Source organism: Oncorhynchus tshawytscha, linkage group LG33 (genome assembly GCF_018296145.1).
Source record: "Oncorhynchus tshawytscha isolate Ot180627B linkage group LG33, Otsh_v2.0, whole genome shotgun sequence".
Classification (NCBI taxonomy): domain Eukaryota; kingdom Metazoa; phylum Chordata; class Actinopteri; order Salmoniformes; family Salmonidae; genus Oncorhynchus; species Oncorhynchus tshawytscha.
In genome coordinates this window covers 33872048-33883633 of record NC_056461.1, presented here as the reverse complement: position 1 = coordinate 33883633, position 11586 = coordinate 33872048, and the positions used below count along the sequence as shown (strand labels likewise).

General features: G+C 41.6%; 2 protein-coding genes across 4 annotated transcripts; both read right to left on the bottom strand.

Annotated features, from left to right (window-relative positions):
* Window positions 1-1204: 1204 nt before the first annotated feature.
* LOC112231262 (transmembrane protein 45B) lies at window positions 1205-4132 on the bottom strand. Of its 2 annotated transcripts, none has more exons than XM_024397915.2 (6): window positions 3997-4132; window positions 2601-2803; window positions 2279-2491; window positions 1894-2078; window positions 1636-1778; window positions 1205-1326 (listed from the first exon to the last, which is right to left on the bottom strand). In XM_024397915.2, exons 2-6 carry the CDS (start codon window positions 2788-2790, stop codon window positions 1224-1226), a joined length of 834 nt encoding a protein of 277 aa, XP_024253683.1. In that variant the 5' UTR covers window positions 2791-2803; window positions 3997-4132; the 3' UTR covers window positions 1205-1223. The 2 variants fall into 2 exon arrangements, with proteins under 2 accessions (XP_024253683.1, XP_024253684.1); XM_024397916.2 differs by having other exon boundaries at window positions 2348-2491.
* Window positions 4133-9505: 5373 nt separating this feature from the next.
* On the bottom strand, window positions 9506-11043 carry gng8 (guanine nucleotide binding protein (G protein), gamma 8). Of its 2 annotated transcripts, none has more exons than XM_024397913.2 (3): window positions 10939-11043; window positions 10035-10153; window positions 9506-9853 (listed from the first exon to the last, which is right to left on the bottom strand). In XM_024397913.2, exons 2-3 carry the CDS (start codon window positions 10116-10118, stop codon window positions 9725-9727), a joined length of 213 nt encoding a protein of 70 aa, XP_024253681.1. In that variant the 5' UTR covers window positions 10119-10153; window positions 10939-11043; the 3' UTR covers window positions 9506-9724. The 2 variants fall into 2 exon arrangements, with proteins under 2 accessions (XP_024253681.1, XP_024253682.1); XM_024397914.2 differs by lacking the exon at window positions 10939-11043 and adding an exon at window positions 10244-10430.
* Between the last annotated feature and the right edge of the window lie 543 nt (window positions 11044-11586).

Below are 11586 nucleotides of genomic sequence, written 5' to 3'. Positions count from 1 at the left end.
GTACAAATCCTTGTGACATGGGGCCGTGCATTATCATGCTGAAACATGAGGTGATGGTTGCGGATGAATGACACGACAATGGGCCTCAGGATCTCATCACGGTATCTCTGCATTCAGATTGCCATCGATAAAATACAAATGTGTTCGTTGTCAATAGCTTATGCCTGCCCATACCATTACCCCACCACCACCATGGAGCACTCTTAACAACGTTGACATCAGCAAACCGCTCGCCCACGCGACTCCATGCACGTGGTCTGTGAGGCCAGTTGGACGTACTGAAAAATTCTCTAAAATGACTTTGGAGGCGGATTCTGGTAGAGAAATGAAATTAAAATTACCCGGCGACAGCTCTGTTGGACAATCCTGCAGTCAGCATGCCAATTGCACCCTGCCTCAAAACATGAGACATCTGTGGCATTGTGTTGTGTGACAAAACTGCACATTTTAAAGTGGCCTTTTATTGTCCCCAGCAGAAGGTGCACCTGTATAATGATCATGCTGTTTAATCAGCTTCTTGATATGCCACACATTCAGATTGGAAACATAGGGTCAACACTTTACATGTTGAGTTTCTGTTTTTGTTCAGTGTATTATCTTTGGTAATCCATTAGACATTCTGTTTTTTCCAGGATGGAAGGAAGTACGTTGCTCTATAGCCACAGGCGGGATGAGCAAATGTTTAAACTGTCTTAAGAGGAGAGGAAACGCTGTCAGGTAACAATGTCCGGTGTTAATGTTTCACTACAGGAAAGAAACCTCAAAAGATTGCAAGTACATTTCACTTATCTTGACAATCATAAATGAGCTTTTATACTTTGAATTACATGCATTTGTAAATAATTTTATTTGCAATGAATTTGGCCTTAATCTGAACTCAACAATGCACCTCATTATTTCATTGAAAATCATCACTCAAAATAAAAAATACACACGCTAGCACTGATACAAACAGGAAAAAACTGTTAACCAAACTTCAGACAAAAAAAAACTATTGGGGAGAAAACAATAACAGTGATCTACTACTGAACACACCAGTGGAAGCTGGTGAGGGGAGGACGGCTCAATAATGGCTGGAACGTAGCTAATGGAATGGCATCAAACACTTCCATGTGTGTTGATGTAGTGTATTGATACTATTCCGCTCCAACCATTACCACTAATCCGTCCTCCCCAGTTAAGGTGCCACCAACCTCCTGTGTTACACTTCATGATCCATCTGCTTACTCTTCATCGGAATCCTGTAGCAGAGCCTTCTGGGAGCTGGATGTCTTTCTCATCCCGATCTCTATGTCACCTCCCTTCCCTGCACATCTTTGTACACAGCTGTTAGGACCAGAGAAGAAGAAGCCATAGGTGGAAGTTGGCTCATATTGGCAGTGAATTTAGCCAAGCTATATTAATGTAATGACTTAGTTTATTTCATTCAAGTTAAACTGACGTTTACATTTTAGTCATTTAGCATTCATCTTAAGATAGCTAGGTGGGATTACCACATCTCAGTCATAGTAAACACATTTTTCCTTAATAACGTAGCTGTCAGCAAATCAGTGCTTGTAGGGATAAAGTTAACTGACCTATTTGGAGACGGTATAAAAGCATATGGGTGAAACGTGGATAAAGGAAGATGCTCACCACCAGCCCATCCAGTAGTTGATGCCAACGATCAGCAGGGCCACAGCTAGATGCCAGCAGAAGCACATGGTGACGAACATGGTGTTATCGTGTGCCTGCAGATCCCACTGTACTCCGTTTAATGGGTACAGCACAAATCCAATCTGAAAGAACAAACACATATTTGCTCAGTTTTTCTCTGTGAGAGTGTGATTCATGAGATCGACTCGTTTGAAAATGAAAGTGGTTTTTTTTGGTGGTGATTTGCTACTGTATTACCTGAAAGAACCAGGAGCCTTGCAGGATGGTTAGGCTGACCCTGAGCAGCTCCAGTAGGATGTTATCTCGCATGAACACCTCCAACAGGGTGCTGGCCGCCACACCAAACACTGCCACAAACAGCAGGGAGTGGATGTGGGTATCCAGAGGAGGGCGCATGTGCACATGGAAGTAAAACAGAAACCCTGGAGGGGATTGGAACATCCTGGAATATTAACACAACATGACGATAACATCTAGTCAGTGTCTACAGTTCAAAGAGCAGGGAAATATTATTTGTAATAACTATAACAATTATCCTGATGGTAAGAATACCTGCAAATTAAAATACGCCTCAAGTCTGCTAATGACTAGAGATGTACAATCAACCTTTTCGACACTGTACCTTCAATGAAAAAAGCCAGAGAGAGAGCAAGACGGTCAAGACCAAGTGGGACTGGAAGCGGTGACATACTGAGGACTTTAACAATTCCCCAGATGCCGAAGAAGAAGTACATTGTGCTGTGCTGCCAGTTCATCAGCTTCACCCAGGACTTAGTCTCTCTGAGGTACAGGTGGCCATGGGGCCCATCTGGCACAAACTGCTCTGCCATGATGCCTACAGAATGACAGAACAACATCCCGGTCAAAAGTGGTTGAGAGATTCCATAGTGTAAAATCCTGAAAGAGAGAGTGGTACAAATAAGTTCACCAAGGAAGACACTCACCCACAAAGGCTAAGAAAATAATGAGTGTCCCCTCGGTTAAGTCGATTCTGTTAAAGAACAGGGGCAGTTTTTGTCTTCCTTTAGGCTGACGCCTCCTCCAGCAGTGTCGGAGAGGGTACATCACTGACCAACACAGGCCTAACAGCAGAAAGCAGCTGCCGGGAAGGGCATGTCCCTTGAAGTTGGCCATCCTCCTATCAAAACTGAAAAATGTGAAATATGAATGATACATTAAATGAGAAACAAATCATAAACAAGTTGTTTTGTGATAATAGAAAGTACCACAGAGAGTAATTGTTTGAGCAACTTTACAATTTTCACAACTTTAATAAAATATCCAAAAAAGGTGCGTATGAGCTAAACGATGCAGATGGAAATTATTTCTACTAGGCTTATTCAGTCATCCAGAATGAAAGTATATTTGTTTTTTTTATCTTGAGGTCAATTAAGAACACGCATTGAGTCCTGGCAATGACTCCCGTGTATCCGGGAGATAGATGTCCTAAATGTCCTAAAGACATTTGTCAAGCAAATTAAAATGCAAATCCATTTGTGCAGTCCAAAAGAGAGCTAGATGGTTAGAGAGAACCTAGAGGTGCATAGTAAAGAGAGAGACCAAGGCAAGAAAATGTGTAGTTTCCAGTCATGTCAGATAATTGACCCAAAAAAAGCACTTGTGTGATCATAGCAAATTTGACCTTTAATAAAAATGCTGTACTGAGTTGAATATGTATGTGCTGTTTATAATAGGTCAATGTTTCTATGTTGTCTGTACTGTGGAAAAAAACAAGAGTTGGTTGTGCGGGTGATGTCCTTTAAGTCATGCTGGTGGGATGTCACTTACTTATTAGGCATCACAGTAGGCTGGAGTTCCATCCTTTTCATTTTTTGGTTGTTGGTGTAATGTATTGTATACTTTTGGTTGGTTACTGTTTATTTTAGTTTCGACAGAGGGTGTGTGTGTGTGTGTGTGTGTGTGTGTGTGTGTGTGTGTGTGTGTGTGTGTGTGTGTGTGTGTGTGTGTGTGTGTGTGTGTGTGTGTGTGTGTGTGATCTACAAAAGAGGAGTGGTAAGCTATCTGTCAGACAAGTTTTTCTCGACTGTTCGCCTTGCATTCGCTTTCAACATTGCATAAAATATTGCCTTATTTTCTGTTCTCATCACAATTAAAACTAAGAATTGTTGATTTTGAGTTTAATTTGAGTATTTCTCCTCTTCTGTCTGGTCCTATAAATGAAACCGTCAGACTTGTTGACATATGGGCTGTTACCGGATTAACACCAGAGACTTTATACCCTTACTCATCAATCATGAAAGAACACTGTTTTTCTCCACTATTAATAAACTGTATACAAAACAACCATGACAATCCAGAGAAAGTTTAAAATGTGCATACCTTGTTTGTTGTTACAGAGCAGTTGGGCGACTGCTCCCTCTCAAATCAGTGAATCCTGTTAGTTGTGATGAATTGCAATAACAGTAGCCTACCTGTCCGCACACTGTGCACACCTGCTCGTCTACCTGTATTGAAAGCATCATGTGACGCTGCATTTGCTTGCTCTGCATGACTTGACTGCGACCAATGAGCACAGCCCCCAGGGTTCTAATTACAAATGGAAACACATGGTATGCTTATTTTAATGATCTATTTATGAAATTAATGTATTTTTTGTTGATCATTGTAGTGCATCAATGGAATTATGTGAGACACCTGCAGTGTTTATGCCTACTTCAATAGGCTAATAAATACTGGTTCCATATGCAAACAGTTTGATCTAGTAATATACAGTGCCTTCAGAAAGTAGTCACACCCCTTGATTTTTCCCCCCCACATTATGTTGTGTTACAGCCTGATTTTAAAATGGTTTAAATTTAGATTTTTTTGGTCACTGGCCTACACACAATACCCCCTACCCCATTTTCAAAAATTGTACCAATTAATTATGAAAAGCTGAAATGTCTTAAGTCAAGTATTTGACCCCTTTGTTATGGCAAGCATAAATAAGTTAAGGAGTAAACATTTGCTTAACAAGTCACAAAATAAGTAGCATAGACTCGCTCTGTGTGCAATACTAGCCAATAATTTATAACTAACCCAAGATAGTTCAAATGGGTGCTTCAGCTTTACAGCCCCTGTGACATGTCTGGGTTACCACTTCCGTCTTTGATAATAGTGTTTAATGTGATCTTTGATTGACTACCTAATCTCTGTTCCCCATACATACAATTATCTGTAAGGTACCTCAGTCGAGCAGCGAATTTCAAACACAGATTCAATCACAAAGACCAGGGAGGTTTTCCAGTGCCTCGCAAAGAAGTGCAGCTACAGTATTGGTAGATGTTTTTTTTTTTAAAGAAGCAGACATTAAATATCCCTTTGAGCATGGTGAAGTTATTAATCACACTTTGGATGGTGTATCAATACACCCAGTCACTACAAAGATACAGGCGTCCTTCCTAACTCAGTTGCCGGAGAGGAAGGAAACTGCTCAGGGATTTCACCAATGGTGACTTCAAAACAGTTACAGAGATTATTGGCTGTGACAAGAGAACTGAGGATGGATCAACAACATTGTAGTTACTCCACAATACTAACCTAATTGACAGTGAAAAGAAGGAAGCCTGCACAGAATAAATAATTGTCCAAAACATGCATACTGTTTTCAACAAGGCACTAAGGCAATACTGCAAAGGATGTGGCAAAGCAATTCACTTTTTGTCCTGAATACATTTGGGGAAAATCCAATAAACCACATTACTGAGTTGCATCCTCCATAATTTCAAGCATAGTGATGGTTGCATCATGTTATGGTATGCTTGTAATTGTTTTTCAGGATAGAAAATAAACGGAATGGAGCTAAGCATTGGCACAATCATATAGGAAAACCTGGTTCAGTCTTCTTTCCCGCTATATACAAGGAGATTAATTCACCTTTCAGCAGGACAATAACCTAAAACACAAAGCCAAATCTATACTGGAGTTGCTTACCAAGAAGACAGTGAATGTTCCTGAGTGGCCGAGTTACAGTTTTGACTTAAATCTACTTGAAAATCTATGGCAATACCTGAAACAACCAATCTGACAGAGCTTAAAGAATTGAGTAAATAATAATGGGCAAATATTGCACAATCCAGGTGTGCAAAGCTCTTAGAGACACACAGAAAGACTCAGCTGTAATCGCTGCCAAAGGTGCTTTTACAAAGTGTTGACTCAGGGGTGTGAATACTTGTGTAAATGTATGTCAAATATTTCTGTATTTCGTTTTCAGTAAATGTGCAAAAATGACTAAAAACAGGTTTAAACTTTGTCATCATGGAGTATGGTGCTTAGATGGGTGAGAGAAAAAAAACCTGATTGAATAAATGTTTAATTTAATTTACATTCCTAACTATAACATTTTCCGACAAGATAGAACTGCCAAAGGGGGCGGTGTTGCAATCTACTGCAGAGATAGCCTGCAGAGTTCTGTATTACTATCTAAGTCTGTACCCAAACAACTTGAGCTTCTACTTCTAAAAATTCACCTTTCCAGAAACAAGTCTCTCACTGTTGCCGCTTGCTATAGACCACCCTCTGCCCCCAGCTGTGCCCTCGATACCATATGTGAATTGATTGCCCCCATCTTCTGAGCTCGTGCTACTAGGTGACCTAAACTGGGACATGCTTAACACCCCGGCCATCCTACAAACTAAGCTTGATGCCCTCAATCTCACACAAATTATCAATGAACCTACCAGGTTCAACCCCAAATCAGTAAACACGGGCACCCTCATAGATGTCATCCTAACTAACTCGCCCTCCAAATACACCTCTGCTGTTTTCAATCTAGATCTCAGCGATCACTGCCTCATTACCTGCATCCGTAATGGGTCTGCAACCAAACGACCACCCCTCATCACTGTCAAACGCTCCCTGAAACATTTCTGCGAGCAGGCCTTTCTAATCGACCTGGCCGGGGTATCCTGGAATGACATTGACCTTTATCCCGTCAGTAGATGATGCCTGGCTATTCTTTAAAAGTGCCTTCCTCACCATCTTAAATAAGCACGCCCCTCTCAAAAAAATGTAGAACTAGGAATTTATATAGTCCTTGGTTCACTCCAGACCTGTCTGCCCTTGACCAGCACAAAAACATCCTGTGGCGTTCTGCATTAGCATCGAATAGCCCCTGTGATATGCAACTTTTCAGGGAAGTTAGGAAACAAATATACACAGGCAGTTAGAAAAGCTAAGGCAAGCTTTTTCAAACAGAAATATGCATCCTGTAGTACTAACTCAAAAGAGTTCTGGGACACTGTAAAGTCCATGGAGAATAAGAGCACCTCCTCCCAGCTGCCCACTGCTCTGAGGCTAGGAAGCACTGTCACCACCGATAAATCCACTATAATTGAACATTTCAATAAGCATTTCTCTACGGCTGGCCATGCTTTCCACTTGGCTACCCCTACTCCGGTCAACTGCCCGGCACCCTCCACAGCAACCCGCCAAAGCCCCCACCATATCTCCTTGACCCAAATCCAGATAGCTGATGTTCTGAAAGAGCTGCAAAATCTGGACCCCTACAAATCAGCCGGGCTAGACAATCTGAACCCTCTCTTTCAAAAAAATATCTGCAGAAATTGTTGCAACCCCTATTACTAGCCTGTTCAACCTCTCTTTCGTATCGTCTGAGATTCCCAAAGATTGGAAAGCTGCCGCGGTCATCCCCCTCTTCAAAGGGGGTGACACTCTAGACGCAAACTGCTACAGACCTATATCTATCCTACCCTGTCTTTCTAAGGTCTTCGAAAGTCAAGTTAACAAACAGATTACTGACCATTTCGAATCCCACCGTACCTTCTCCGCTATGCAATCTGGTTTCAGAGCTGGTCATGGGTGCACCTCAGCCACGCTCAAGGTCCTTAACGATATCATAACAACCATCGATAAGAGACATTACTGTGCAGCTGTATTCATCGACCTGGCCAAGGCTTTCGACTCTGTCAATCACAAAATTCTTATTGGCAGACTCGACAGCCTTGGTTTCTCAAATGATTGCCTTGCCTGGTTTACCAACTACTTCTCTGATAGAGTTCAGTGTGTCAAATCGGACAGTCTCTATAGGTGTGTCACAGGGTTCAATTCTCGGGCCGACTCTCTTTTCTGTATACATCAATGATGTTGCTCTTGCTGCTGGTGATTCTCTGATCCACCTCTACGCAGACGACACCATTCTGTATACTTCTGGCCCCTCCTTGGACACTGTGTTAACTAACCTCCAGACGAGCTTCAATGCCATACAACTCTCCTTCCGTGGCCTTCAACTGCTCTTAAACGCAAATAAAACTAAATGCATGCTATTCAATCGATCACTGCCGGCACCTGCCAGCCCGTCCAGCATCACTACTCTGGACCGCTCTGACTTAGAATACGTGGACAACTACAAATACCTGGGTGTCTGGTTAGACTGTAAACTCTCCTTCCAGACTCACATTAAACATCTCCAATCCAAAATTAAATCTAGAATCGGCTTCCTATATCGCAACAAAGCATCCTTCACTCATGCTGCCAAACATACCCTCGTAAAACTGACCATCCTACCGATCCTCGACTTCGGTGATGTCATCTATAAAATAGCCTCCAACACTCTACTCAACAAACTGGATGCAGTCTATCACAGTGCCATCCGTTTTGTCACCAAAGCCCCATACACTACCCACCATTGCGACCTGTACGCTCTCATTGGTTGGCCCTCGCTTCATACTCGTCGCCAAATCCACTGGCTACAGGTTATCTACAAGTCTCCGCTAGGTAAAGCCCCGCCTTATCTGAGCACACTGGTCACCCGAGCAGCACCCACTCGTAGCACGCGCTCCAGCAGGTATATCTCACTGGTCACCCCCAAAGCCAATTCCTCCTTTGGTCGTCTTTACTTCCAGTACTCTGCTGCCCATGACTGGAACGAATTGCAAAAATCTCTGAAGCTGGAGACTCACATCTCCCTCACTAGCTTTAAGCACCAGCTGTCAGAACAGCTTACAGATCACTGCACCTGTACATAGCCCATCTGTAAACAGCCCATCTATCGACCTACCTCATCCCCATACTGGTATTTATTTATTTTGCTCCTTTGCGCCCCAGTATCTCTACCTGCACATTCATCTTCTGCCGATCTACCATTCCAGTGTTTAATTGCTATATTGTAATTACTTCGCCACCATGGCCTATTTATTTCCTTAACTTACCTTATTTGCCCTCACTGTTTATAGACTTTTTGTTTTATTTTGTTCTACTGTATTATTGACTGTATGTTTTGTTTATTCCATGTGTAACTCTGTGTTGTTGTATGTGTCGAATTGCTACGCTTTATCTTGGCCAGGTCGCAGTTGCAAATGAGAACTTGTTCTCAACTAGCCTACCTGGTTAAATAAAGGTTTAATAAAAAATATAACAAATAATTCAGGCTGTAACAACAAAGTGGAATAAGTCAAGGGGTATGAATACTTTCTGAAGGCAGGTAGCTATTTTGTTGTCAATTTCAAAAGAACCGAAATTTGACTTTTCTATACCAGGGCTGTTCAAATCCAGTCCTGAAGGGCTGAAACACTTCTGTTTTTTGTTTCTACCTGGTAGTTAATTGCACTCACCTGGTATCCCAGGTCTGAATTATTCCCTGATTAGAAGGAGAGGATGAAAACCAGAAGTGGCATCACCCTCCATGACCGGAGTTGAACAGCCCTGTTCAACACTGTTGTGTAACCTCTGAAAAGGGTCATAGAACTCTGATGTCAGGCATTTTACAGTAGAGTATTGCTGTTTTTAGGAGGACTTAGGCGCAATTTCAGTTAATGTCTTACTTTCAGGGAGGTGTTTGCTGGAAGGGAGAGGCCAGTGTAAATGCCAGACTCAAATGAAATTTGCTCCCATCATCAATAATGTTTATTTCAGTCAATCAGATCAATCCAGATAAATATTTAAAGCATTTACTATACAGGTTTTTAAATACAAAATCATCACCCTGACTAGGCATAACAAAACCAACATTTTCAAGTGTTCTTCACTGTTACTATCAGATGTATTCCTTAGAACTGGCAATTAATTCTTGCTAATAATGACACAAAACTTGGAGTTATAAGTGTGGGGATCAGAGTATTGCACAGAAAAATTTCTTCTCCCGAAAGGGGTTCTCAGAGGATGGCACTGGTGTCACCAGCGGGTCCTCCTTGGCATGAGCCTCACAGAAGGCCATTAGATCAGCTGCTGCTTTGGACACCTGCACATATAAAACATGGTTAACAAAGACAAAGATAAAAAAATTGGAGAGTGGGGAAGAAGACAATGTGCTCTATTTACAATGTAGTTACTGATAATCAACAGTTTATTCGGTAACATGAAGAGATATAATCTACTACTGGTACTCCAGCGCGTATGCCCTGTAACCATTCGCTGCTCACCATCATTCTTTCAATGTTGACCTCCAGTTTCAGCTGTTCCACTGTCTTGCGAGCATCTGCAATCTTAGCCATGTTATTGGACATCCTGCTTCCTCTCGCTGTACCTCAGCCTGGTCCAACTGTTTGTAGATCATGCATTATGTTAATGCAAAATCACACTTTTCTTAAAATCCGTTACACGGGTAGTGCCATTTTCCAATAATACATACATGCCAAAGAGATAGTGTGTAATGGTTTCATGTGCTTGTTATTCCTTCTGCTGCCTGGGTCTCAGCTGGAAGTGTTACAGTGAGGGCCTCAGAGGGAGAGGTGCAGGGAGGGGCATGCATAGGCAGCAGCATTACCCAGGGGGCACCTCACTTGTTTCTCTGTATCTGTATATGTATCTGTAAATGACATTTGCTTAACACTTATTATCCTTTAATGAGGATCGTACTGTATTTGTGATGATTAAAAGTAGCATTCGTTCTCTTACACATTGCATTTGAAATAAAGAAAATAACAACCACCTCTCTCATCCCTCCATTTACAATGCCCAATTTTGTTGCTGGTAATCATGTAGCGGTTTGTCTCTTGATGACCGTTGCCCACTATGCCCATTCAGAGGGCAGTGAAACATCTCAACTTAACTGCAGTTTATTTTCTCAGTATTTTCTTTCATCGACAACTGAATGAACTGATGATGAAAACTACTTTTGTTTTTGACATGAACATTTACAAAACATGACCTGCACTTTAATGGACTGTACTACATAAAATATGTACAACTTTAGAATTATTTGCCTATATCAGAACACAGCCAAATGTATGTTTTATTTACCAAAACACAATGCCACTGTCACTATGGTCTACAACACATAAACATCAACACAATTTAATTCAAAGAGTCTAATTAGCCACTTACTGCAAAAACAAGACAGACGGGTTGGTAGGTCCAGGGTTCTACAGTTGAGGTGTGATAGTTGAACAAGGCACACTCCACCCACTTAGAGTTCCAAACGGAGAGAGATTAGGGGTAAGATGGGGAGGAGTGCTTGAATAGGTTGCCTCCTCTTATAATTAGCTGTCTTTCTACCCCCATGTTGGGCTCAATGCAACAGTAGTAGCAGGCGACATGGGGTGTGACCTTCCTTTCTTTATCATTTGCTTGTCATCAATTAGACTAGCATTTGATCTGTTTACCTTAGACAACTAGATCGTTCTTTGGAAAGGAGATTGTAATTTTGTTGTAAAGGTTGTACTTTTTTTCTCGTAATAATTTTTCTTGCAAATTTGGGTAATGCTTATTGGAGTTAATTATTTAAGCCAGTGATCTGCGTGTAACCAAGAGCCTTAGGCAGGACTGGTGTCATGAGAGATACGCCCAGTGGTTGTTTTCCCACATACTCCCACAACAAATATGTACCTGCAAGATTACACAAGACTCTACACATTTTATCTGTTGGGATTGAAGGGAGAGAATATCATCGTTATCTTAAAATACTCTTGATGGAGTGTAATACGGAATGTTTAATACCATATAGCTAGCCTATTATCATAATTCATTGTGCGG

Excerpts from the sequence above, each read along its gene's own strand:
- LOC112231262 (XM_024397915.2), bottom strand. The coding sequence starts at position 2,790 with ATGGCCAACTTCAAGGGACATGCCCTTCCCGGCAGCTGCTTTCTGCTG. Across the intron at positions 2,492-2,600 it reads TATTTTCTTAGCCTTTGTGG|GCATCATGGCAGAGCAGTTT; the intron begins GTGAGTGTCTTC and ends GTCATTCTGTAG. Across the intron at positions 1,779-1,893 it reads AAGGCTCCTGGTTCTTTCAG|ATTGGATTTGTGCTGTACCC; the intron begins GTAATACAGTAG and ends TTGTTCTTTCAG.
- gng8 (XM_024397913.2), bottom strand. The coding sequence starts at position 10,118 with ATGTCCAATAACATGGCTAAGATTGCAGATGCTCGCAAGACAGTGGAA. Across the intron at positions 9,854-10,034 it reads TCAACATTGAAAGAATGATG|GTGTCCAAAGCAGCAGCTGA; the intron begins GTGAGCAGCGAA and ends TTATATGTGCAG.